At 47.7% G+C, this 27,615-nt stretch overlaps 1 protein-coding gene across 1 annotated transcript in view; it reads left to right on the plus strand.

Annotated features, from left to right (window-relative positions):
* The window catches only part of LOC124004896 (IQCJ-SCHIP1 readthrough transcript protein-like), a 396,927-nt gene that overhangs the window by 312,984 nt on the left and 56,328 nt on the right, over nucleotides 1-27,615 (plus strand). The window contains exons 8-9 of the mRNA XM_046313718.1: nucleotides 19,136-19,703; nucleotides 19,821-19,915. Coding sequence (XP_046169674.1) covers nucleotides 19,136-19,703; nucleotides 19,821-19,915 — 663 coding nt within the window. The remainder of the gene's footprint in view (nucleotides 1-19,135; nucleotides 19,704-19,820; nucleotides 19,916-27,615) is intronic.

Below are 27,615 nucleotides of genomic sequence, written 5' to 3' on the forward strand. Positions count from 1 at the left end.
CACAAATTGAAGTGGATTTAACATCAATAAGGGATCATAGCTTTCACCTGGATTCACCTGGTCAGTCTTTGTCATGTATAGAGCAGGTGTCCATAATGTTTTGTGCCCTCAGTGTATTATAGGCACTTTACAATGGAGTGTAATTAGTTGTTCCTACCTGTGTTCGAAACCAAACCCTAGCTCTTTAATTCAATCAAGCCCTCCACTCTGTCGAAGCTCTATATCGGTATGGCTTTTCATGAATGGATTAAGTCTAATCATCCCTGTTGTACTTCATAATCCACTTCAAGTGCCTGACTATGAAAGTTCACTCTAGTTTAATACGATCTCATTTCCTTCCTGTCTCTTGGATTCCTTGTGTAAGAATGGAGCATCGTTCTGTCAGAACTGAAGACCTAGAGCAACCAACCCAACCCGTCTCTCCACTGAAGGATCCTTTTAAGTGATCACCATGAAAACAGATGATGGGAGAGAGAGAAGGGAAAGAAGGCATTTGACAGCGAAAGGCACCCTCCATCCTTGTTGTGTCTTTTTTCCAAAAACCTAAAAGACCATTTCCCATTGTCTCCCTCCGTGAAGTGCGACGCTTAATTTCTTCCCCGAGAAGATCGGTCTTGTGAAAGGACTTGAGTGCCGTTTCTCTAAATGCGTTTGTTCTACTCACTAGCGCTCACCTGAGAAGTGTGCTTATGCGTGATGGTGTCGATAATCTCTCCTCTCTCTCGTGGATCAGTGTGGAACGGTCCCCGAGGGGCTCTCTTCTCTCTCTCTCTCTCTCTCTCTCTCTCTGAGGCCTTTTTCTGGAGAGAGCACACAGGGACCTCTCCGTTGTCCACTCTGGGTGTGACAGCACATACATTTCAGCTGGAGTGGCTCTCCGTTATGGCTCTCACGCATTAGTGGCTGCACAAGAGTGGCCTGCCTTTTTATCCATTACAGCTCTGAGTCCATCACAGTTGCTCGACTCGGTGTCATTAGTTAACCTAGTCTGGAGTAACTGCGCTCGGAAAGCCACCTGCTAATATTTAGCCAAGGCTGTTATAATATAAAGTGAGTGTACAAAGATCTCTCTCTTTCTCTCTCGACCCTCTCTCTCTGTCTCTCTCTCTCTCTTCTCTCTGAAGACCCTCTCTTGGCTGGATGTCCTTTTGGTCTGGACCTCTCTCTCTCTTTCTCTCTCGGAAACTGTTGAGTGTGAAGAACCTGGCACCTACTACCTCCCTCTTCAAAGGCACTTCAATCTTTTTACTCTGCCCACTCACGCCCTGAATTGTTTAAACCTAAAGTGGGGCACAAAACAGTTGCTGTACACCTCAGCCACACGTTTGCTGCCTGTCTTGAGTACCTATCCGGACTAAAAAATGAGAGATCTTAAAGGAACATTAAGATGAGTCCTCTTAGTTTTGCATTATTTTTGAGGTCTTCATTTCAGGCTGTATAGTTGCCCAAAAGTGAAGGTCATAATACAGATGAATATATTGAATATTTTTAGAGTGGCACAAAAAAATTATGTGGACCCTTTGGAATTACCTGGATTTCTGCATAAATGACTCATACAATTTGATCTGATCTTTGTCTTAGTCACAAGTGTACCTATTGAAAATTACAATAGGCCAACACGGTGTGCTTCAACTAATAACACACAAACAATTATACCAATCTATGCAGAAATCCAGGTAATTCCAAAATCATTTTTTACTTTTCCTTGCCACTGTCATCTAAAAACCGTGTCCCAGAGGATTTAACATCAACGCAGGGTCAGCCTACACAAAAAGAACACCCTTATTTTAAGTGTTTGTCAAAGTTTAAGTTTCTAAAATCCTCTATGGGAAAAAGTGTATTATGGGCACTGGGACCATTTCCCTATTTAACTGCTTGGTTTTATGTGTTTATGACTCATACTGTGGTGCTTTATTGGTCTCATTGCTAGTCTGCTGTCTTGCATGCATCTGCTGTAATACAGTACAATAACATAAGCATCAATGAATATGTGAATATGCATGATGATTGAGGGTAGATGCAGAGCTCATAATGCAATCATCCCCTAGCCCTCTGTTGTCATTATGTGACTTATAGCCAAGAACCCAGATACAGTCTTCCTCTCTCTCTCTCTCTCTCTCTCCTTAGTTTACTCTCTCTCTCTCTTCCTTGTGTAATCTCTGAGCATCGTTCTGTCAGAACTGTGACCTAGGCAACCAACCCACACCCGTCTCTCGACTGTATAGGATCCTTTACAGTGATCACCATGAAAACAGATGTAGTCCACGGAGTGCTCCAAAACGGCATTTGACAGCGAAAGGCACCTCTCCATCCTTGTTGTGTCTTTTTTCCAAAAACCTAAAAGACCATTTCCCATTGTCTCCCTCCGTGAAGTCTCGCTTAATTTCTTCCCTCTGACATCCCATCGGTCTTGTGAAAGGACTTGTCTGCCGTTTCTCTAAATGCGTTTGTTCTACTCACTCTCGCTCACCTCTTCTTATTTCTCTCTCTCTCTCTCTCTCTCTCTCTCTCTCTCTCTCTCTCTCTCTCTCTCTCTCTCTCTCTCTCTCTCTCTCTCTCTCTCTCTCTCTCTTTCTCTCTCGCTCTCTCTCTCTCTCTCTGTCTCTCTCTCTCTCTCTCTCTCTCTCTCTCTCTCTCTCTCTCTCTCTCTCTCTCTCTCTCTCTCTCTCTCTCCTGAATTGTTTAAACCTAAAGTGCTCCCTCACATCGCAAACAGTTGCTGTACACCTCGAAGCGGCACACGTTTGCTGCCTGTCTTGAGTACCTATCCGGACTAAAGGCGAATGCAGAGATCTTAAAGGAACATATAAGATGAGTCCTCTTAGTTGTTGCGTGTTGTTTTTGATGAGTCTTCATTTCAGGCTGTATAGTTGCCCCAAAGTGAAGGTCATAATACAGATGAATATATTGAATATTAGAGTGGCACAAAAAAGTATGTGGACCCTTTGGAATTACCTGGATTTCTGCATAAATGACTCATACAATTTGATCTGATCTTTGTCTTAGTCACAACAATAGGCCAACACGGTGTGCTTCAACTAATAACACACAAACAATTATACCAATCTGTGCAGAAATCCAGGTAATTCCAAAGGGATCACATACTTTTCCTTGCCACTGTATTGCTAAAAGTCACCGTGTCCCAGAGAGATCTAAACATAACGCAGGGTGAGCCTACACAAAAAGAACAGCCCTTATTTTAAGTGTTTCTAAAAAGTTTAAGTTTCTAAAATCCTCTATGGGAAAAATGTATGGTGGGAAAACGACTGGGACCATTTCCCTATTTAACTGCTTGGTTTTATGTGTATTATGACTCATACTGTGGTGCTTTATTGGTCTCATTGCTAGTCTGCTGTCTTGCATGCATCTGCTGTAATACAGTACAATAACATAAGCATCAATGAATATGTGAATATGCATAATGATAATGATTGAGGGTAGATGCAGAGCTCATAATGCAATCATCCCCCTAGCCCTCTGTTGTCATTATGTGACTTATAGCCAAGAACCCAGATACAGTCTTCCTCTCTCTCTCTCTCTCTCTCTCTCTCTCTCTCTCTCTCTCTCTCTCTCTCTCTCTCTCTCTCTCTCTTCTCTCTCTCTCTCTCTCTCTCTCTCTCTCTCTCTCTCTCTCTCTCTCTCTTTCTCTTCTCTCTCTCTCTCTCTCACTCATATTCTTCCTCCCTCTCTTTCTTGTCTTCCCATCTTTCAGACTTTAGCTCTCCTTATTTCCCTCTCACCCCCCCCCCACACTCCTCTGTCTCCCTTCCCTCCATCTCGCTTCTCTCCTCTTCCTCTCTCAGTCCGTCTGTCAGATGTGTTGTTGAGGTATGAGGATTTGTGTGAGTATGTGAAGCGGGACAGAGTGGTGTCTGGTGACTCCGAACAATGAATAATTGGTCTGGACAGCGTTCTGCCACCTTCCAGGTCCCCTGCTGTCGTCATGATGTCGCACAAACCTTGTCTCCAGCCTGTCACCTCCTCCACCCACTCAGGTGTAATGGAGTTGTCACCTGTGATCTGATCTGAAGTCAACTGTGTTTAACCCTCTAATAGTTCAGGTTAGGATTGTTGGGAGGGTAATCTGATTCTAGACCTGTGTTCAGTGGGGCAATTTCAACTTGGAGCAACAACACACCTCAGTCGCAGACACACTGCCTTCCTCTCCCCCTCCCCTCCATGATTCTCTTTCTCTCTCCATCTTTTTATTCCCTCTCTAAATCAACTCCTCTCCCCCTGCGGATCTCTGCATTTAGTCATTTACGGCGAAGGGGGAGAATAGCAGGAGCGTTTCATGCTTAAAGCACCTGAGACGTGTTCCAATTTGGTGTGGGCAATAAATTGTGTGTATGTCGGGCAGGCAACTGTGTCCCTCGTTATCTGTAGTGCTGACAGGGCAGAGAGGCAGAGATGGGCATTGAGGTGTGCCTGTCCAGCCAGCTGAGGGACCAGACACAGTCTGAGTCTCACAGTTTCTCTCTGACTTAAAGGACTAGTTCACTATTTTACAACTTGATGTTAGATGGTTTCTCACCCTGAAAGTATTCTATGGCCAGGAGAAACTGGAATCCATGGTTCCGTTCCCTTTATACAACCATTACTAACTTTAGCCACAGTTAGCAAAGAATCTATGGAAGTGATGGGGGCATGTGAGCATGTATTTTTTTATGGCCAAATCACCTTTACGTAACATCAAATCAAATATGTAATTGATTTCAGTTGATTTTAACATTTTTCAAAACATGCTCACATGCCACCGTCACTTCCATAGATTTTTAGGTAGTGGTGGCTAAAGTTAGCTGAAGTTTGTAACGGCCGTTTTAAAGAAAATTTAACCATGAACCAACAGTTTGTCCTGGTCCATAGACGACTTTCAGGGTAAGGAACCATCTAACATCAAGTTGTAAAATAGTGAACTAGTCCTTTAACTGCTGGGCTAGCTGTTTTTTATGCCTTGTTGCAGAAAAGAGAAGGATCTCAAGAGAGAAGCTATGGCAATATAAATGTGTAGCTGTTGAGATTAGGGTTGCAAAGCTACTAGTAATTTACCAAAGTTCATGGAATCTTCAGTAATTTTGGTAATTAACAGAAAATCTTTGGCAATATTATCGGAACTTTGGTCATTTATACTTGAATAACTTGAAAAAATATATTCATATATATAGTATTAATTTATTATATTGGAGTCCATATTGTCCATGAGTTTCTAGTAGACCGTATTGTTCAAGAGAAAATAGCTGAACTGCTGAAAAAAGCATCTAATCAACAATGGCATTATTTTTATTAACTCTGCAACCCTTCCAACTATTGACTTCTTTCACAACTTCCACCAGTTTTATGCCAAAAGATTGACAACAAATACATATTGACATAGTCAATAAATAAAAAGTTAGTAAAATAATATATAAAGGATATTTCATGCTGAAACCTTCAAATTAAACACCAATGGTATTCACTAAATGTATGGTTTATATTTAGGATGTTTTACAGCTTTGTCATACATTTTGTTATTTTAAAATCATGTTATTTAAATATTTCATATATTTTACATGTGTTAAGGCCACGCAGAAGGGCGAGAGATGATTACCGACACCTGTGATAATCTGAAATACCCAAATGGGCCACTAGATGTCTTGTGATAGATTACATAAAATCCTTGAAAGATACCAACATTCTGGTAGTTTACTGTTAAACTTTCAAAGTTTCCAGTAATAAACTCTCCCTTTGCAACCCTAGTTGATAGAGTGAGAGTGAGTCTCAGCCTTTTGAAGAAATCATTTTGATACTATTCTGTATATTCTAACTATGACGTCTGTAAGAGAGACAGGGAGAGAGGGAAGAAGAGAGAGGCAGGGAGAGAGGGAAGGAGAGAGAGACAGGGAGAGAGGGAAGGAGAGAGAGACAGGGAGAGAGGGAAGGAGAGAGAGACAGGGAGAGAAGGACAGGGAGAGAGGGAAGGAGAGAGAGACAGGGAGAGAGGGAAGGAGAGAGAGGCAGGGAGAGAGGGAAGGAGAGAGACAGGGAGAGAGGGAAGGAGAGAGAGACAGGGAGAGAGGGAAGGAGAGAGAGACAGGGAGAGAGGGAAGGAGAGAGAGACAGGGAGAGAGGGAAGGAGAGAGAGACAGGGAGAGAAGGACAGGGAGAGAGGGAAGGGGAGAGAGACAGGGAGAGAGGGAAGGAGAGAGAGGCAGGGAGAGAGGGAAGGAGAGAGACAGGGAGAGAGGGAAGGAGAGAGAGACAGGGAGAGAGGGAAGGAGAGAGAGACAGGGAGAGAGGGAAGGAGAGAGAGACAGGGAGAGAAGGACAGGGAGAGAGGGAAGGAGAGAGAGGGAGAGAGGGAAGGAGAGAGAGACAGGGAGAGAGGGAAGGAGAGAGAGGGAGAGAGGGAAGGAGAGAGAGACAGGGAGAGAGGGAAGGAGAGAGAGACAGGGAGAGAGGGAAGGAGAGAGAGACAGGGAGAGAGGGAAGGAGAGAGAGACAGGGAGAGAGGGAAGGAGAGAGAGACAGGGAGAGAGGTAAGGAGAGAGAGACAGGGAGAGAGGGAAGGAGAGAGAGACAGGGAGAGAGGGAAGGAGAGAGAGACAGGGAGAGAGGGAAGGAGAGAGAGACAGGGAGAGAGGTAAGGAGAGAGAGACAGGGAGAGAGGGAAGGAGAGAGAGGCAGGGAGAGAGGGAAGAAGAGAGAGGCAGGGAGAGAGGGAAGGAGAGAGAGAGAGGGAGAGAGGGAAGGAGAGAGAGACAGGGAGAGAGGGAAGGAGAGAGAGACAGGGACAGAGGGAAGGAGAGAGAGGCAGGGAGAGAGGGAAGGAGAGAGAGACAGGGAGAGAGGGAAGGAGAGAGAGACAGGGAGAGAGGGAAGGAGAGAGAGACAGGGAGAGAGGTAAGGAGAGAGAGACAGGGAGAGAGGGAAGGAGAGAGAGGCAGGGAGAGAGGGAAGGAGAGAGAGGCAGGGAGAGAGGGAAGGAGAGAGAGACAAGGAGAGAGGGGAGGAGAGAGAGGCAGGGAGAGAGGGAAGGAGAGAGAGACAGGGAGAGAGGGAAGGAGATAGAGACAGGGAGAGAGGGAAGGAGAGAGAGGCAGGGAGAGAGGGAAGGAGAGAGAGATAGGGAGAGAGGGAAGGAGAGAGAGGCAGGAAGAGAGGGAAGGAGAGAGAGGCAGGGAGAGATGGAAGGAGATAGAGGCAGGGAGAGAGGGAATGAGAGAGAGACAGGGAGCGAGGGAAGGAGAGAGAGACAGGGAGAGAGGGAAGGAGAGAGAGACAGGGAGAGAGGTAAGGAGAGAGAGACAGGGAGAGAGGGAAGGAGAGAGAGGCAGGGAGAGAGGGAAGGGGAGAGAGGCAGGGAGAGAGGGAAGGAGAGAGAGACAAGGAGAGAGGGAAGGAGAGAGAGGCAGGGAGAGAGGGAAGGAGAGAGAGACAGGGAGAGAGGGAAGGAGAGAGAGGCAGGGAGAGAGGGAAGGAGAGAGAGGTAAGGAGAGAGAGACAGGGAGAGAGGGAAGGAGAGAGAGGCGGGTGAGAGGATGTTAAACTGGGAAGTATCAGGAGCCTAACAATAAAACGTTGAGTTCTCTCCACTTTGGTACAGGGTTAAAGACCCTGAGGGACCATGCAGACCCGGGCCTATATTTCTCCCCCTCCCACAGGAGGCCTCTCCTGGCTTGGCTACTTTAGTTAATTACCATCCCCTGCCTTCCCTCTAATTAGCAGTAGCCTTCAGTTTGATGTAATCAGCCTGAAGTGGGCTTCCATCTTCTGCTCCTACGCCGATCCTGATCTCTCCTGTCACACTGATGACTCAGGTCACAACTTACAATTATAACTCAGGAAGTTAATGAGCAAACTCTCTCAAACTTCACTGGTTGTATCCTTACAGGGCAGGGTAAATGTCAATTCTATTTCCATTCAGTCAGTTGAGGAGATAAACGGAAATTCAAATTCAAAAATGAAAATGTACCATTTATTTTCAATTAAGATCCTTCTTGCATCAACACCATCATTCCACATGAATTCTACTCCTTTCGTATTATCTCCTGTCTGTCCTCTGTAGGCTGGTGGCAGTGCAGACCTGCAGATAGATGTGGCCATTCTGTTAAGGGTTTATAAGGTCTGCAGACACAAGATAGATGTGGAGCACTGTGGCTGGGTGACTGATTCACTCCTATTAAAACAAAGACATATTACACAAACTCAGCATTCCAATTATATTTCACCCAGGAAAGAACACTCCGCAGATAGGCTCCTGTTTGGAGTCTGATGGGCTTGTCATCTTAATGAATCTAATGAATGACTTTCCACACTGTTCAGGGAAAAAAAATATGCCACTTTGTGTTTTTCTAGCAACTCATTTCACACTTCATTAACGGCTAACGTTGTTCATCATATCAAATGCTACATTGATAGAATCAGGTGTTAATCGTCAACCTAAATGTAAGCAGCTTTCCTCAGCTAACCCATCCTGCATGAAACAACATGACACACACACACACACACACACACACACACACACACACACACACACACACACACACACACACACACACACACACACACACACACAACACTCACCCGCTTTCTCTAAACTCACAAGGTTTTAACACAGAGGCAATTGTCACATGGTTAAGCTGAATACCTGTCTTTCACATACCCTGTTGATATTCAGTACCAGTGAGTCGTTTAGCCAGTCAAAGATCAGATCTCCATTGTGGACATCTGATATTCATCAATGACAGCCTGCCTCCCTCTCCCAATGCTCCCACAGGGTTTTGGTGTTTGGTATCTTGGGGTAGAGGTAGTTGGTATCTGGGGGTATAGGTAGTTGGTATCTGGGGGTAGAGGTAGTTGGTTATCTGGGGGTAGAGGTAGTTGGTTATCTGGGGGTAGAGGTAGTTGGTATCTGGGGGTAGAGGTAGTTGGTATCTGGGGGTAGAGGTAGTTGGTTATCTGGGGGTAGAGGTAGTTGGTATCTGGGGGTAGAGGTAGTTGGTTATCTGGGGGTAGAGGTAGTTGGTATCTGGGGGTAGAGGTAGTTGGTATCTGGGGTAGAGGTAGTTGGTTATCTGGGGGTAGAGGTAGTTGGTATCTGGGGGTAGAGGTAGTTGGTATCTGGGGGTAGAGGTAGTTGGTTATCTGGGGGTAGAGGTAGTTGGTATCTGGGGGTAGAGGTAGTTGGTATCTGGGGTAGAGGTAGTTGGTTATCTGGGGGTAGAGGTAGTTGGTATCTGGGGGTAGAGGTATTTGGTATCTGGGGGTAGAGGTATTTGGTATCTTGGGGTAGAGGTAGTTGGTATCTGGGGGTAGAGGTATTTGGTATCTTGGGGTAGAGGTAGTTGGTATCTGGGGGTAGAGGTATTTGGTATCTTGGGGTAGAGGTAGTTGGTATCTGGGGATAGAGGTATTTGGTATCTTGGGGTAGAGGTAGTTGGTATCTGGGGGTAGAGGTATTTGGTATCTTGGGGTAGAGGTAGTTGGTATCTGGGGGTAGAGGTATTTGGTATCTTGGGGTAGAGGTAGTTGGTATCTGGGGGTAGAGGTATTTGGTATCTTGGGGTAGAGGTAGTTGGTATCTGGGGACCGTTGCTCTGTACCAGTCTCGGGTCTGGATTTTTTTTAGCCATCTGCCTAACTAGACATAGCAGGAGATTGTGACCTGAGAGGAGAGGGTTGTTAGAGTCCCCATGTGGGATTTAGTGTCTCCTAACCTAACAGGTTATTTCCCCACTCAAGGCTTGAGGGTTGTACCACAGCCATGTCCAGTCCTGTTTTTGACGGTTCAGTGTCTGTTGTGGGGTTCAACTCGTCTTACTTCAAGGGGGTTCTTTTTATTCCTGCTCTTCTGACATGAAAGAAAAAGAGAGAGAGAGAGAGAGAGAGAGAGAGAGAGAGAGAGAGAGAGAGAGAGAGAGAGAGAGAGAGAGAGAGAGAGAGAGAGAGAGAGAGAGAGAGAGAGAGAGAGAGAGAGAGAGAGAGACTGTTCTCACTGTGTGGAAGCCTCCAAGGTCACTGTCTGTGTTCCTCCGTCAGAGTGGGTGAGTTCCTGACGAGGCAGACAGCTTCCATTTCTCAACGACTGTCAGGCGGTCTGTTTTTTAAACGCCTGTGAGACGGATATAAGCAGAGGAATGAATATGTTCTCTGTTTTTCCGAGTATTACCTGAAAGTGTTTTTTTCTAGCCCTTATCTCTCTGTCAGTAATAGGACCTCAGTGATATCTGTCAGATAGATAGTTTCACCATGCAGCCCGGCTCTGGGTGATTGGCAGGTAGGCAGTTCCAGGTAGATCTGGGATGAATTCTGTGCCCCTCCGAGCGCCCATATGACGGGTGAGGCCTGTTGGCTGGCAGTTTCATAGCCACCTCACTGTTCATTGGCACTGCAGGGCACAGTGATAGAAACACAACAGGGTTGAGGTACCTGGGGTGAGCCGTACTGTGTGATGTTGACTGGTGAACTTCCTTTGACCGCCTGTCCTAAATCAAAAAAGTACAGTAAAAGTCATCTGCAGTACGGTCTTCTTTTGAAGATGGGTTGAAGACATCGATCAAAAGCCTTCTGCGTGAACTGACATGGACATCTCTATCATGTCGTTGAAGATCTTCTCTGACGCTTCACAGATGTTTTCTGGTCCAATTTGTAAAGGGCAGAGAGCCATTTTGGATCAAATAATTGCTATGGCCTTTACTTGAAGGGAGGTAATAAAGGAACTTCAAGAAGGTTGGGTATCGCAGTTGAGGGTGTGGGGTTGTAAGTGTTGGGGGGGGGGTGTGTAGAGGACTAAAACACACTAGATTAGCCTCCTGTTGACAAGCTAATTGCCTGGTGAGACTGTTAACTCACCCACATCACGTTCCTCACTAGATGAGGAACCCAAAAGTGTCCCAGCTTCCCTAAAGGCATTTAACTATCTGGTAGCTCACTGCCTCTGTGACCAATTGGCGTTTGGGGGATCTGTCTGATGAGAAGTGGGGGAAGTGGGAAATATGGGAATGGGGGGGGTGTGACGGGGAGATAGCGATAGGGCCCCCGCTGCATCTCTCTTTGGGGAGATCCCTGATGGTGGTGTCCCCTCTGTAGCGAGGAGAGTGTCTCAGTGAGGGGTCTTTGAAGTAGTGCTCTTTCATTACCAGGCCGTAATCCTTTGTGCTGCTATTATATATTTATATATCTGCACACCGCTCCCATCCTCCTCCAATAAACTATGTTTAGAGGTTTAAATCTGGGCCGTGCAGCATATGTGTGTTATCGGTGGTTGTAATGCTCTGAGTCTTAATTTGATACCCATGTCTGAAAATGCTGTACTGATGAAATTATAAACACAACATGCAACAATTTTTAAGATTTGACTGACTTACGGTTAATATAAGGAAATCAGTCAATTGAAATACATTAATTAGGCCCTAATCTATGGATTTCACATGACTGGGCAGAGGTGCAGCCAGGCTCACCCACAATGAGTTTTTCCCCACAAAAGGGCTTTATTACAGACATAAATACTCCTCAGCATCCCCCCTGAACCTCCACAGATGATCCCGCAGGTGAAGAAGCCTGATGTGGAGCTTCTGGGTTGGCATGGTTACACGTGGTCTGCGATTGTGAGGCCGGTTGGACGTACTGCCAAATTTTCTAAAACAATGTTCATTTCAATGATCTGGCAACAGCTCTGGTGGACACTCCCTCAAAACTTGAGACATCAGTGGCATTGTGTTGTATGACAAAACTGCACAGCTCCGGTGGACACTCCCTCAAAACTTGAGACATCAGTGGCATTGTGTTGTATAACAAAACTGCACAGCTCTGGTGGACACTCCCTCAAAACCTGAGACATCAGTGGCATTGTGTTGTATGACAAAACTGCACATTTTAAAGTGGCCCTTTATTGTCCCCAGCACAAGGTGCAGCTGTGTAATAATTATGCAGTTGAAATCAGCTTCATGAGATGCCACATCTGTCAGGTGGATGGATTATCTTGGCAAAGGATAAATTCTCACTAACAGGAATGTAAATACATTTCTCCCCAACATTTGAGAGAAATAAGCTTTTTGTGCGTATGGAAAATGTGTTTGATTTTTTTTACATGTGGCGTTTATATTTTTCTTCTGTGTATATTAACATGTCAGAGGAATAACATGTTTGTGTTAATCCTGTCTCAACCCTGTGAGTGCAGCTGTCCATATGTGCACTCAACAGTGGTAAATCTCAGGTGACATTTTACCCACTGAGCACAGACATCAGTTCAACTACGACTTGTGAACTCAACGTGAAATCAACAAAACATTCCACCATGTCATTTGGATTAAGGGTAAAAGACGGGTGGGAAAAAAAGACTAAATGTCCGTACGTTGATGATTTTTTTTTTGCAAAACCTATTCGTTTCCCACGTTGATTCAACGTCCTCACATTGATTTTTTGGGGATTAAATGGACTTGGAAATAATATTGATTCAACCAGTTTTTGCCCAGTGGCTGTTCTTTATTACTTTTGGATAGAGGTAGTGCACCATATGGAGAATAGGCCTTGGCCAAAAGTGAGATGGAGATGTCAGAGGACTCTAGCCAAAAGTAGGGCACTATATGGAATAGGGTGTGATTTAAGACACAGCCAATGAATTCTGTGGACAGTGCTGCCCAGTGCCACCCTACTGCATGGCAGTCTGGCAAAAGACTGAGACTAAACAGAGCTTGGTAACAAAACAGACCACAACCCTCTGGGCCAAAACACAGGTCTGTCCAGATGACTTGATCTATCTTTATGTTCCTCAACACAGCACTTCAGTTACAAAGGACATGACAGCAGTATCCTTGAGATGTCCAAGGCTGCTTATAGTTTATGTATTCACAGTGTGACAGAAACTGTTCCAAACCTATTCAGAGCACCAGGGCATCTTGAATTATTCAACTAGATATAGTGTTGGGCTCTTTCTTTCTCATCTCTCTCTCTCTCTCTCTCTCTCTCTCTCTCTCTCTCTCTCTCTCTCTCTCTCTCTCTCTCTCTCTCTCTCTCTCTCTCTGCCTATATTTCTCTCTCTGGCTCTTTCCCTCAATATACCATTCGCAAGGTCAGTGAGTGCAGAAGGCAGGGCTACTGTTCTGTCGTCAGTTTGTCCTCAGAGCAGCCTGCTGGGATAGAGCGCTGGAGAAGTTGAGACGCCGCTGTGGCAGGGATAGTGTGTGAGCGTTACGTTGAATGCACTGGAAAGCAGAGATACGTGCGAGGCTGACTTGTGCGGACGACAAAAACGCGCGGAGAGAGACACATTCACATTCTCTCGCCAATCACTCTGTGAGTTTGTGTGTGCATGCGCTGAACAGTAGAAGCGACGTTTGACGTCTGTACCGGGAAATAATAGAGAAGAGGCGATCTGGGAGCGCGCAATTCTTTTTTAACTCATCTATTTTAACGTGTCTTTTTTTTAAACTCATTCTCGGGAGGGCTCAAGGGTTGGGCTCCGCGGCGGATACACACAGAGCAATGACTGGACTGGCATACGCTCTCAACAATCTACCGGCTTTCTCTAATATCTCCGGGTAGCGGATAATATCCTCACCATCTCCCGAGTGTACTGACAAATAAAGACCCAATTGTTGACTGGTATTGACTTTAAAATGTCTTGAGACAAGAGATCTTACAGAGAAAATGACAGTAAGTATTGGTGCTGTGTTTGTTGTGATGACTATTCAACCCATAGGCTGGGCTATTTGCGTTACCTTAATTTATGTCTTCTATAGGTCATCGGTCATACTAGATTTATTTAGAATAGGCTGTTTTCTGTCATTCAGACATTTTAATATAGGGCGTTTGCAGGTTAGTAGACTATCATTAGTACAGTCGGTACTTGAGCTGGTTTATTATAGGATATCGGCTGTCTTATTCAATAGCCTATATCAGCCTAACCATGGAGGGGTAAACAGTGTTTATTGATATGTAGTGCAGTGTGGTCTATTGATAGGAACCCTGTCGTCAGTGTGGACTCGTTATTTTGGTTGTCATCTGCGTTGTGAAATTGGATGGTACTGTCACCGCTGTTGCCGGGGGATATGAGGTTTTCCGGTTACTTTTTGGGAACATTACATCATTTGAGGATGAATGACTCTGCAGATGGCTATTTGCCCTCTATCTGTTTATGAAGTTGATACAGTATTTACCTGCATTAAAGGTTTGTATTAATTGGCATCGACTGAACACACTTTACCACAGCGGGTGGGCTATTGCACAGAGCAGAGGTTTGGGTAGCCTAAATGACACCATGAGGCATAGGCGTTAAATGCAATGACCATTTAGCCTAATAAGCAAGTGCAAACTGGTTTTGTAGCTTATTCAAAAGTACATTAAAACGACAGGGGTTTATTATTGTGGCCAGTGTCCCCTCCAAGACACGAATTAAACCCAAAACACCCGCCTTGCTTTCGGGGTGGGGTTCCGCGCAGCTGTGAATTTGCATGTATTGTACGGCCAAATCCACCCAGTGTGGGCTACGAGGTTAATCGGAGAGAGGATGAAACAAAGCGGGGCCCACCGCTCCCCCGCCCGGATGTCTTGACGGGATTTTTCTCCTTCTGAATCACTTTAAATAATAAGGCTACACATTTTACACGGACTCAAATGAACCGACGCCAAACAGTGTATTAATATGATAATACAGGAGCTGGAAGCGTCACTTTAATTCCGACGTGTTTGATAGGGCTAGAGCTGTTCTATTCTTTTTAGAATTATACAGAGAGGCTACACTCATTCCCACAAATTGAGCCGTTGCCCTTTTAACGACTCGCAGGTTGAGATTTAAAACGGATTCCCACGGCTTCCCCACTGCAGGCTAAAGTGGTAGCCTACTTTAATGGCTGGAGCTAAAGGAAACACGCCATGATCCCTTATCTAGCTTCTTAGTTATAATGTACAGAGTAGGCTAATATAATCGTTTTTGAATCATCTTGGAATGGCAGGCAGACTTTCGAATAAAAGCAACCGGATGGATCATTGTAGCCACATTGTAACGAACGCGCACCACTCTTTAAACGCCTGCGCATGGATTCGTGACCTCGTGTAGGCGATGTGTCACATGTAGCCTACACAACATTCTGATCTCGAATCTTAATCACAAACGTGACTGGACTCGGGGATATGGGGCGAGGTGCAGGATGCGCGCATATGTCCCCCCGCCTAGATGTCAACTAGCCTACTACGACATTGACACGAGGTGCAAGCTATCAATCGGTGTGTCAACCCCCTTTTCAGATGTTGTCCTTGTTAAAATAGTCCACATTCACAATATAAAATCAATGTAACGAAACATTGTCATTTTGCGAGAGTGTGAGTTACAGTGAGCCACTATTGCCAACAGCTCGACTGTTGCCAGCCTGAACAATGGTCCATGTTCCATAAGAAAAAGGTTCATTAGGTCTGAATTGAAGTTGTGTTCTGTATAGTTGCACTGCATCAATAAATTGAACCCCTTTAAGGAGTTGAGTCACAGTTTTGAATCACTGGGTAGATTCATTCAACTGGCGACTAACATCAGTGAAGACAGACATAAAGTTAGGTGTGCTGTGTATAGATTAGGTGCTGGTATCGTTTCATCTGCAGGTCTGCTTATAAACTGCATATTAACCGTTATTACATAGTTATAAGCAGACCTTAAATATTAACTAGTGGATACCACGTTTATGTCTCTGTGTCCAGTATGAAGGAGGTTAAGAGGTCGTTTCCCCAGCCAATGCTAACTAGCGTTAGCGCAATTCTTGGAAGTCTATGGGTATCTACTAGCATGCTAAGTAATCCCTTTAAGATGAGTCTTATCGAATGTGGTTGGTGGGGGAAAAAGCGTTACTGTTGAGGTGCTTGTCTCCGTTGGTGGTTTTGTACTGATTGTTTTTAATGTCAGGGTTTGCCATTTTTGTATTCAAATGTATTGCAATCATTTCATCAACACGTTGTGAACTCCATTCTTTGGTGTATTTCAAAATGAACAAGACCAAATCAAATCAACCAATCAGTCTCGGTGTGTTGGATGCATAACAATTCGTTTTTTCCAGTTGTGACTTTGAATAAATCGCTGCTGCTTGTTTTTCATTAACTTTTAAAAGTGATGCCAGGCGCTATGATAATGCGGCCGCTGAAAATAAGAGGCGAAAACACCCAAAGAGGTTCAGGTCACGCTGAGATTTGTGGAGGCCCATAAACAAAGTGGGCATTTTCATTAAGTTGGTAATCAATCAGACAGTGATTGCTCTGGCACTGGGCAACACGAGCAACACACTGTGGCCTCACACTGCAGACAGTCAAGGTTAGACAGCCACCCTGGACTCATCCGTTTAAGTCACTCACACCCACTGCAGTGCATGTTTATATATAAAGCCATGGCAGTGGCATTCACCTCGGGACGATTGGAGAAAGAGATTGGTATTCCTCACATTGACCATTATTGTTGGGAAGACTTTGCCAAAGACACAGATAAGGAAATACATTGTGACAGCATCTGCCTCTGATTAACAATCGGAAATAGGAAACTATGTGATACGTGTGATGATAGGAGAAATCACTGCTCTCTCTCTCTGGCTCAGCTGTTACAATGCAAACCTCAGATATGAACAAACAGGAGGAGAGAGTCAGTCTGAGAGGAGAGGAGAGAGTGGGTCTGGGAGAAGAGGAGAGAGTGGGTCTGGGAGGAGAGAGAGTTTGTCTGGGAGGAGAGAGTGGGTCTGGGATGAGAGGAGAGGTTGTCTCAGGGAGGAGAGGAGAGGTTGTCTCAGGTAGGAGAGGATAGAGTGTGTCTGGGAGGAGAGATTGTGTCATGGAGGAGAGGTTGTCTCAGGGAGGAGAGGAGAGATTGTCTCAGGGAGGAGAGGAGAGGTTGTCTCAGGTAGGAGAGGAGAGGTTGTCTCAGGGAGGAGAGGAGAGGTTGTCTCAGGGAGGAGAGGAGAGGTTGTCTCAGGTAGGAGAGGAGAAGTTGTCTCAGGGAGGAGAGGAGAGGTTGTCTCAGGGAGGAGAGGAGAGGTTGTCTCAGGGAGGAGAGGAGAGGTTGTCTCAGATAGGAGAGGAGAGAGTGTGTCTGGGAGGAGAGATTGTGTCATGGAGGAGAGGTTGTCTCAGGGAGGAGAGGAGAGGTTGTCTCAGAGAGGAGAGATTGTGTCATGGAGGAGAGGTTGTCTCAGGGAGGAGAGGAGAGAGTGTCTCAGGGAGGAGAGATTGTGTCCGGGAGGAGAGGTTGTCTCAGGGAGGAGAGGAGAGGTTGTCTCAGAGAGGAGAGATTGTGTCATGGAGGAGAGATTGTGTCCGGGAGGAGAGGTTGTCTCAGGGAGGAGAGGAGAGGTTGTCTCAGGAGGAGAGATTGTGTCCGGGAGGAGAGGTTGTCTCAGGGAGGAGAGGAGAGGTTGTCTCAGAGAGGAGAGATTGTGTCATGGAGGAGAGGTTGTCTCAGGGAGGAGAGGAGAGCTTGTCTCAGAGAGGAGAGATTGTGTCATGGAGGAGAGGTTGTCTCAGGGAGGAGAGGAGAGGTTGTCTCAGAGAGGAGAGATTGTGTCATGGAGGAGAGGTTGTCTCAGGGAGGAGAGGAGAGGTTGTCTCAGGGAGGAGAGGAGAGGTTGTCTCAGGGAGGAGAGGAGAGGTTGTCTCAGAGAGGAGAGATTGTGTCATGGAGGAGAGGTTGTCTCAGGGAGGAGAGGAGAGGTTGTCTCAGAGAGGAGAGATTGTGTCATGGAGGAGAGGTTGTCTCAGGGAGGAGAGGAGAGGTTGTCTCAGGGAGGAGAGGAGAGGTTGTCTCAGGGAGGAGAGGAGAGAGTGTATCTGGGAGGAGAGGTTGTCTCAGGGAGGAGAGGAGAGGTTGTCTCAGGGAGGAGAGGAGAGAGTGTATCTGGGAGGAGAGGAGAGGTTGTCTCAGGGAGGAGAGGAGAGGTTGTCTCAGGGAGGAGAGGAGAGAGTGTATCTGGGAGGAGAGGAGAGGTTGTCTCAGAGAGGAGAGGAGAGGTTGTCTCAGGTAGGAGAGGATAGAGTGTGTCTGGGAGGAGAGGAGAGTTTGTCTCAGGGAGGAGAAGAGAAGAGAGAGTTGTCTGGGGTAGAGGAGAGCTTGTCTCAGGGAGTAGAGGAGAGGTTGTCTCAGGGAGGAGAGGCAAGATTTTCTCAGGGAGGAGAAGAGAAGAGAGTGTGTCTGGGAGGAGAGGAGAGGTTGTCTCAGGGAGGAGAAGAGAAAGAGAGTTCTGGGAGGAGAGGAGAGGTTGTCTCAGGGAGGAGAGGCGAGATTTTCTCAGGGAGGAGAAGAGAAGAGAGAGTGTGTCTGGGAGGAGAGGAGAGGTTGTCTCAGGGAGGAGAAGAGAAGAGAGAGTGTGTTTGGGAGGAGAGGAGAGGAGGAGAGGTTGTCTCAGAGAGGAGAGAGTGTGCCTGGGATGAGAGGAGAGGTTGTCTCAGGGAGGAGAGGAGAGGAAGTCTCAAGGAGGATAGGAGAGGTTGTCTCATGGAGGAGAGGAGAGGTTGTCTCAGGGAGGAGAGGAGAGGTTGTCTCAGGGAGGAGAGGAGAGGTTGTCTCAGGGAGGAGAGGAGAGAGTGTGTCTGGGAGGAGAGGTTGTCTCAGAGAGGAGAGAGTGTGTCTGGGAAGAGAGATTGTCTCAGGGAGGAGAGGAGATAGTGTGTCTGGGAGGAGAGGTTGTCTCAGAGAGGAGAGAGCGTGTCTGGGAAGAGAGATTGTCTCAGGGAGGAGAGGAGATAGTGTGTCTGGGAGGAGAGGTTGTCTCAGAGTGGAGAGAGTGTGTCTGGGAGGAGAGGTTGTCTCAGAGAGGAGAGAGTGTGTCTGGGAAGAGAGATTGTCTCAGGGAGGAAAGGAGTGGTTGTCTCAGAGAGGAGAGGAGAAAGTGCGTCAGACAGGGACTGAAACGGTGCCAAGGAAATTAATTTAGAGGAAGGAAGTTCTACCGGGGCAGGAAGTGTTCTGTGGTTGTTGGTCTCAAACCACAACAGTAATCTCTGTATGCACACTTCCCTAAATTCTCTGTTTGTGTCCCTCTCTTCCTCTCTCTCTCTCTTTCAACCTCTATCTTTATCTCAATATCATAATTTCTCTTTTCAACCTCATTGTTTCTTACCTCTATTTATATCTATTTTTCTCCATTCCTCCTCTCTCCCACCTTTCTCTCCATCCCTGTTTCTCTCTCCACTGCAGGACTACCGGGAGGATGGCATGGACTTGGGGAGCGACGCCTCCAGTCGCTCCAGCTCCGAGTCCAACTCCAACAAGGTGACACCCTGTTCTCCCTCCTTAGACCTGGCATGCCTGGAGGACTACAAGTCCTCCCCATCCCTGGAACTGGCAACCTTAGAAGGGGACTACAAAACCTCTCCCTCCCTGGATCTGGCAACCCTGGAGGATGAGGATTATGAGGAGGATGAGGACTACCAGGAGTACAAGAAGAAGGTGATTGAGGAGTGGAAGAGCGAGTACGGGGAGGACTACAGCTCCCAGCAGGCCCCTGGCCAGGAGGAGGGTGGGGTTGTGGTAGGTGCGCCAGGCGGAGGCTTCAGGAAGCCCGTGAACAGCCGCAGCCTGGCCGAGGAGTTCCAGGATGTGAAGCCTCCACCTCTTCCTGCTCACAGTGGACACACAGCCACCTTCGCTGCTGCCGTGCCTGAGGAACTGAAACAGAATGGCAACCTGATCCTGCCCCACTCCCTACCAGGCCAGTACCCAGGGGCACGGGGGCCACCAAGCCCAGCCACAGGCGCCCAGCCGGGTCAGAGGCGGCGTTGGAGGAGGGGGTGTTGGTGGAGGAGGAATAGGAGGACGGATGGGGGATACAGAGAGGAGGAGATTGTGGAGGAAGAGTCCCTGCCCACCATGGACTGGGCAGCTCTGGAGAGACACCTGGCGGGGCTGCAGAGCAGAGAGCAGGAGAACCAGAACCTCAATCACAACCACAGCCTGGGAAAGACCGCCTACACCTCAGTGAGTGGAGACGTTTGTCTGTGTGTATGTATGCAGGCATGTCTGTGTGTGTTTGCGATTTCTGTGACAGTTGTGAGGATGTCAGTCATGGTGGTGGATGGTGTAGGATGAAGCATGGAAGCGTGTCAGTTGTGAGGATGTCAGTCATGGTGGTGGATGGTGTAGGATGAAGCATGGAAGTGTGACAGTTGTGAGGATGTCAGTAATGGTGGTGGATGGTGTAGGATGAAGCATGGAAGTGTGACAGTTGTGAGGATGTCAGTCATGGTGGTGGATGGTGTAGGATGAAGCATGGAAGTGTGACAGTTGTGAGGATGTCAGTCATGGTGGTGGATGGTGTAGGATGAAGCATGGAAGCGTGTCAGTTGTGAGGATGTCAGTCATGGTGGGACAAATCAAGCCAGATATTGTATGAAGGGGTGCGTGAAAATCCCTCAGACATGGAAAGAGGTTGTGGGTCACTGGGCCTGTGCTATTGTTGGTTTCACCGATAGTAGAAAGCTGGTATTTATACGGGCAATAATTGCAACAGCACAATATATCTCCAGACTCCAGGTTCTAAAGGACTCCCACCCTGCTGTGTGTGGGGGGGTTGTTGAACATGTTCACTGTCTTGTTTTCCTGCTTTCTCTGTGATCCCTGAGGATTGCGTCATGCGGTAATCCGACAGTTATCTGTGTCAGGTGGACTTGGGGAATATTATATGTGTGCAGGAATGCTGGGATAAGGAGAGATTAGTGGGGTAATGTGGCACTAAGCTATGTGCTGCTGCTAGCTGTGTGCTGCTGCTAGCTGTGTGCCGCTGCTAGCTATGTGCTGCTGCCAGCTGTGTGCTGCTGCTAGCTGTGTGCTGCTGCCAGCTGTGTGCTGATGCTAGCTGTGTGCTGCTGCCAGCTGTGTGCTGCTTCCAGCTGTGTGCTGCTGCCAGCTGTGTGCTGCTGCTAGCTGTGTGCTGCTGCTAGCTATGTGCTACTGCCAGCTGTGTGCTGCTGCTAGCTGTGTGCTGCTGCCAGCTACAGTATGTACTGCTGCTAGTGTAACGGATGTGAAACGGCTAGCTTAGTTAGCGGTGTGCACTAAATAGCGTTTCAATCGGTTACGTCACTTGCTCTGAGACCTTGAAGTAGTAGTTCCCCTTGCTCTGCAAGGGCCGCGGCTCTTGTGGAGCGATGGGTAACGATGCTTCGAGGGTGACTGTTGTTGATGTGTGCAGAAGGTCCCTGGTTCCGCCTTGCTCGAGGGATGGGTTTAAAATTATACTGTTACATTGATGCTGTTGACCTGGATTACTGGTTGCTGCGGAGGAAGGTCAAAAGGGGGGTGAGTGAAACGGCTATCTTAGTTAGCGGTGTGCGCTAAATAGCGTTGTAATCGGTTACGTCACTTGCTCTGAGACCTTGAAGTAGTAGTTCCCCTTGCTCTGCAAGGGCCACGGCTTTTGTGGAGCGATGGGTAACGATGCTTCGAGGGTGACTGTTGTCGATGTGTGCAGAGGGTCCCTGGTTCGCGCCCGGGTATGGGCGAGGGGACGGTTTAAAATGATACTGTTACTGTGCTGCTTCCAGCTGTGTGCTGCTGCATGGAGTCCTGACTCCTTCTCAGCTCCCAGTCAATCTGCAGGGCTGGAGGAGCATGGTAAAACACAACAGGGCTGGAGGAGCATGGTAAAACACTGCAGGGCTGGAGGAGCATGGTAAAACACTGCAGGGCTGGAGGAGCATGGTAAAACACTGCAGCTGGAGGAGCATGTTAAAACACTGCAGCTGGAGGAGCATGGTAAAACACAACAGGGCTGGAGGAGCATGGTAAAACACTGCAGCTGGAGGAGCATGGTAAAACACAACAGGGCTGGAGGAGCATGGTAAAACACTGCAGCTGGAGGAGCATGGTAAAACACTGCAGCAGGAGGAGCATGGTAAAACACAACAGGGCTGGAGGAGCATGGTAAAACACTGCAGCTGGCAGAGCATGGTAAAACACAACAGGGCTGGAGGAGCATGGTAAAACACAACAGGGCTGGAGGAGCATGGTAAAACACAACAGGGCTGGTGGAGCATGGTAAAACACAACAGGGCTGGAGGAGCATGGTAAAACACTGCAGCTGGAGGAGAATGGTAAAACACAACAGGGCTGGAGGAGCATGGTAAAACACAACAGGGCTGGAGGAGCATGGTAAAACACAACAGGGCTGGAGGAGCATGGTAAAACACAACAGGGCTGGAGGAGCATGGTAAAACACTGCAGCTGGAGGAGAATGGTAAAACACAACAGGGCTGGAGGAGCATGGTAAAACACAACAGGGCTGGAGGAGCATGGTAAAACACTGCAGCTGGAGGAGCATGGTAAAACACTGCAGCTGGAAGAGCATGGTAAAACACAACAGGGCTGGAGGAGCATGGTAAAACACAACAGGGCTGGAGGAGCATGGTAAAACACAACAGGGCTGGAGGAGCATGGTAAAACACTGCAGCTGGAGGAGAATGGTAAAACACAACAGGGCTGGAGGAGCATGGTAAAACACAACAGGGCTGGAGGAGCATGGTAAAACACTGCAGCTGGAGGAGCATGGTAAAACACTGCAGCTGGAAGAGCACGGTAAAACACAACAGGGCTGGAGGAGCATGGTAAAACACAACAGGGCTGGAGGAGCATGGTAAAACACAACAGGGCTGGAGGAGCATGGTAAAACACTGCAGGGCTGGAGGAGCATGGTAAAACACTGCAGGGCTGGAGGAGCATGGTAAAACACTGCAGCTGGAGGAGCATGTTAAAACACTGCAGCTGGAGGAGCATGGTAAAACACAACAGGGCTGGAGGAGCATGGTAAAACACTGCAGCTGGAGGAGCATGGTAAAACACAACAGGGCTGGAGGAGCATGGTAAAACACAACAGGGCTGGAGGAGCATGGTAAAACACAACAGGGCTGGTGGAGCATGGTAAAACACAACAGGGCTGGAGGAGCATGGTAAAACACTGCAGCTGGAGGAGAATGGTAAAACACAACAGGGCTGGAGGAGCATGGTAAAACACAACAGGGCTGGAGGAGCATGGTAAAACACAACAGGGCTGGAGGAGCATGGTAAAACACAACAGGGCTGGAGGAGCATGGTAAAACACTGCAGCTGGAGGAGAATGGTAAAACACAACAGGGCTGGAGGAGCATGGTAAAACACAACAGGGCTGGAGGAGCATGGTAAAACACAACAGGGCTGGAGGAGCATGGTAAAACACTGCAGCTGGAGGAGAATGGTAAAACACAACAGGGCTGGAGGAGCATGGTAAAACACAACAGGGCTGGAGGAGCATGGTAAAACACTGCAGCTGGAGGAGCATGGTAAAACACTGCAGCTGGAAGAGCATGGTAAAACACAACAGGGCTGGAGGAGCATGGTAAAACACAACAGGGCTGGAGGAGCATGGTAAAACACAACAGGGCTGGAGGAGCATGGTAAAACACAACAGGGCTGGAGGAGCATGGTAAAACACTGCAGCTGGAGGAGCATGGTAAAACACAACAGGGCTGGGGGAGCATGGTAAAACACAACAGGGCTGGAGGAGCATGGTAAAACACAACAGGGCTGGGGGAGCATGGTAAAACACACTGCACCTGGAGGAGAATGGTAAAACACAACAGGGCTGGAGGAGCATGGTAAAACACAACAGGGCTGGGGGAGCATGGTAAAACACAACAGGGCTGGAGGAGCATGGTAAAACACAACAGGGCTGGGGAGCATGGTAAAACACAACAGGGCTGGGGGAGCATGGTAAAACACAGGGCTGGGGGACATGGGGCTGGGGGAGCATGGTAAAACACAACAGGGCTGGGGAGCATGGTAAAACACAACAGGGCTGGGGGAGCATGCACAACAGGGCTGGGGGAGCATGGTAAAACACAACAGGGCTGGGGGAGCATGGTAAAACACAACAGGGCTGGGGGAGCATGGTAAAACACAACAGGGCTGGAGGAGCATGGTAAAACACAACAGGGCTGGAGGAGCATGGTAAAACACAACAGGGCTGGAGGAGCATGGTAAAACACAACAGGGCTGGAGGAGCATGGTAAAACACAACAGGGCTGGAGGAGCATGGTAAAACACAACAGGGCTGGAGGAGCATGGTAAAACACAACAGGGCTGGAGGAGCATGGTAAAACACAACAGGGCTGGAGGAGCATGGTAAAACACAACAGGGCTGGAGGAGCATGGTAAAACACAACAGGGCTGGAGGAGCATGGTAAAACACAACAGGGCTGGAGGAGCATGGTAAAACACACTGCACCTGGAGGAGAATGGTAAAACACAACAGGGCTGGAGGAGCATGGTAAAACACAACAGGGCTGGAGGAGCATGGTAAAACACAACAGGGCTGGAGGAGCATGGTAAAACACAACAGGGCTGGAGGAGCATGGTAAAACACAACAGGGCTGGAGGAGCATGGTAAAACACAACAGGGCTGGAGGAGCATGTTAAAACACAACAGGGCTGGAGGAGCATGGTAAAACACTGCAGCTGGAGGAGCATGGTAAAACACAACAGGGCTGGAGGAGCATGGTAAAACACACTGCACCTGGAGGAGAATGGTAAAACACAACAGGGCTGGGGGAGCATGGTAAAACACAACAGGGCTGGGGAGCATGGTAAAACACAACAGGGCTGGAGGAGCATGGTAAAACACAACAGGGCTGGGGTGGCATGGTAAAACACAACAGGGCTGGAGGAGCATGGTAAAACACAACAGGGCTGGAGGAGCATGGTAAAACACAACAGGGCTGGGGGAGCATGGTAAAACACAACAGGGCTGGGGGAGCATGGTAAAACACAACAGGGCTGGAGGAGCATGGTAAAACACTGCAGCTGGAGGAGCATGGTAAAACACAACAGGGCTGGGCAACTCCAGTCTGGGAGGGACCAGCACTCACACAGCTAAATTGAAGATCCTGATTAATTGATTATGTTTAATCAGGTGTGTTGGAGCAAAATAAAACCCAGGAGCCCCTGTTGTCCTCCCCTGGTCTATGGCCTGTGAGTATAAGGATGTGGCAGGAAACAAGACATGCCTATTAGATGGATCATTTGTTTTGGTGATTTTGTGTTTCGCCCAGTAGAGGGTGCTGTTGCAGTGTCATATGACTCCTCGCTGCAGGATTTCAGATCCACAAGCTACATCCAGGTCTGGCACTGGCATGTTGACAGGCTACATATTGGAGTTGTTTTTTACATGACAACAACCAGGCATAGAGAATGTTGCTTCTGATGAATGTTTTATAGTTGATTGTCTGCTTGTGGTTAGGTGTGAAGAGGGCTGGAGAGATGTGGTTATAGAGTATGCTGGAATCTTGTCAAATCTGACACACACACTGTTTGTTGCCTATTGAGGTCAGCACTTTTGAGTCACTCTTGTTTAAATTTGTGTCTACTTGAGTTTGTCTATTTGTCTGTTGCGTGTGTGTGTGTGTGTGTGTGTGTGTGTGTGTGTGTGTGTGTGTGTGTGTGTGTGTGTGTGTGTGTGTGTGTGTGTGTGTGTGTGTGTGTGTGTGTGTGTGTGTGTGTGTGTGTGTGTGTGTGTGTGTGTGTGTGTGTGTGTGTTCGTGTTTGTTCGTGTGTGGTCTGAGAGAGAGGAGGAGAGCAGTGAGGCTCCTTCGGCATGCTAACACCCAAGCCACTCCTCTCGGTCCTGACAGACAATAGCTGCTGCTGCTATCGTTGTGTGACTGTCCTGGGGGCCTCTATCTCCCTAAGGCATGTCTGGAATGTGTGTGGGGGGTGACAGAAAGGGAGAAAGGGTCAAACATGGTATCTTCAGTACCATGCTGTATCTACAGTATGGGTCATCCGCTTGTGTCAATATTCATTACCTGTGTTCTCTGTGAAGCAGGAAGGTCAGCTCAAGGGTATTCCACAGGCCTTCTATGGGGGAAGTCTCCCTCCCTCCTTCCACCTAACTCTCTCTCTCTCTCTGCGATAAGGGACCGAGCAGGGAATGTCAGAGTACTGTAGAGAATAGTAGTGGTTATAGTTATAGATGGCACAAACACACACACACACACACACACACACACACACACAGACACACACACACACACACACACACTTGGTTTGTATAAGGTTTAGTGACACAGGGCCTACTGATAACACCTACAGTTGCGGACTGTATACTAGGCCATGGAATTGGGATGTCCCTGCGTAGATAAGGAACTGGAAATAGCTGTGTAATCCTGACTGAGCTCGGAGGAGAGATATCAGAGCAGAGACAAGGGTTGGACTGAAACAAGCTACCTTCCTGTATGAATTCCAACATCCGGAGCACTTCTGCTATTTCCCAATATGGGAATGTCATTGGGATACACAGATTCAGGATACTGTGAGAGGACGAAGACATGTCTTTATTGAGGATGGGAGTTGAGGATGGGAGTGTCTGGTGGGAGAGGAGAGGAGGGCTTCTAACATGTTACATTTTAAGACATCCACTCAGGCCACCCACAGCCCAGCCAGACGGAGGGGAAGAGGGGTGGTGGCTGGCATGGATGGGTTTGGGGTCCTCTGAGAGAGCTTCAGAAGATCCTCCAAAACAGCTGGCCTTTTAAGATGGCTGGAGGTAGGGTGCATACCTTATTAATGCAGACAGACAATATGCATTTGTATGTGTTATCTACAGTTTGCCACATCTACATCTACTTGTACTGAACCTCAGCTACGATAGTAAGACCAGACCCTGGGCCAGTCACACACACACATCGATCCCTTAGGTGTGTCCGCTTCCTGCTTGCCAGCCTTTCATTGCCATGGCAACCATCTCCACAGTGTTTGCCCGGCTGGGAAAGGAAGTGTTGATTAATGTGGCTGGCTGTGTGGAGCTACAGTATGGCCACCGTTCAGCCTGCTGCCTGCTGCCCATACACCACAGAGCCAGTCAGTCTGTTTCTGTGTGCCTCTGTGCTATTGGAACCATGAACCGCTGGGGTTAATAGCTGTGTTTCGTGAGGGTGGAACAGGGGTGTGGTTTCCACTCTAATATCTCCCTCCTCCCCCTGGATCTTGGTTAGGAAATAGAAAGGGGAAAGAATTTGAGGTGAGGGGTAAGGTGTGGTGGCACGTGGCGGTCCTCTCCACCCAAACCAAAACAATAAGGTTATCCTTCATAAGGGCCGAGGTTAAAGAGTCAGTGAAGGCCTGTGTGCTTCAGAGGCTGTGAAATCATTTACCTCATAGGAAAGGTACTTTAATGCACACGTCTGTTTAGTACTGCATTCACATTTGTAAAGGCCTATAGGGCACTCATGTCTGAGAAAAGATATACATTTATTCAGACACCCGAGCACAGATCCAGTTAGATCCAGTCAGCTGTGGGTAGACGGTGTGCTCAGTAGTGAAGCTATGTTATGACATGCAGCGCCCCTCCCATCACTCACATACCAGTGGAAGAGCAGGGAGAAAGGGAGGGAGGAGCTCGGCCTGAAGCTACATGTATATAAACATACACACCAGAGGAGGCTGCTGAGGGGAGGACGGCTCATAATAATGTCTGGAACGAACCATGTGTTTGATACCATTCTACTATTTCGCCTCAGCCATTAACCACGAGCCACCAACCTCCTGTGGTACACACACATACACCATATATGCAAGTCTGCACGCACACACACACACACACACATAATGCATTCAGTGCAACATGGCTCAGCATGTGTTCCAACTTCAGT

This window comes from Oncorhynchus gorbuscha, linkage group LG19 (genome assembly GCF_021184085.1).
Source record: "Oncorhynchus gorbuscha isolate QuinsamMale2020 ecotype Even-year linkage group LG19, OgorEven_v1.0, whole genome shotgun sequence".
In the NCBI taxonomy this organism is placed as follows: Eukaryota; Metazoa; Chordata; class Actinopteri; order Salmoniformes; family Salmonidae; genus Oncorhynchus; species Oncorhynchus gorbuscha.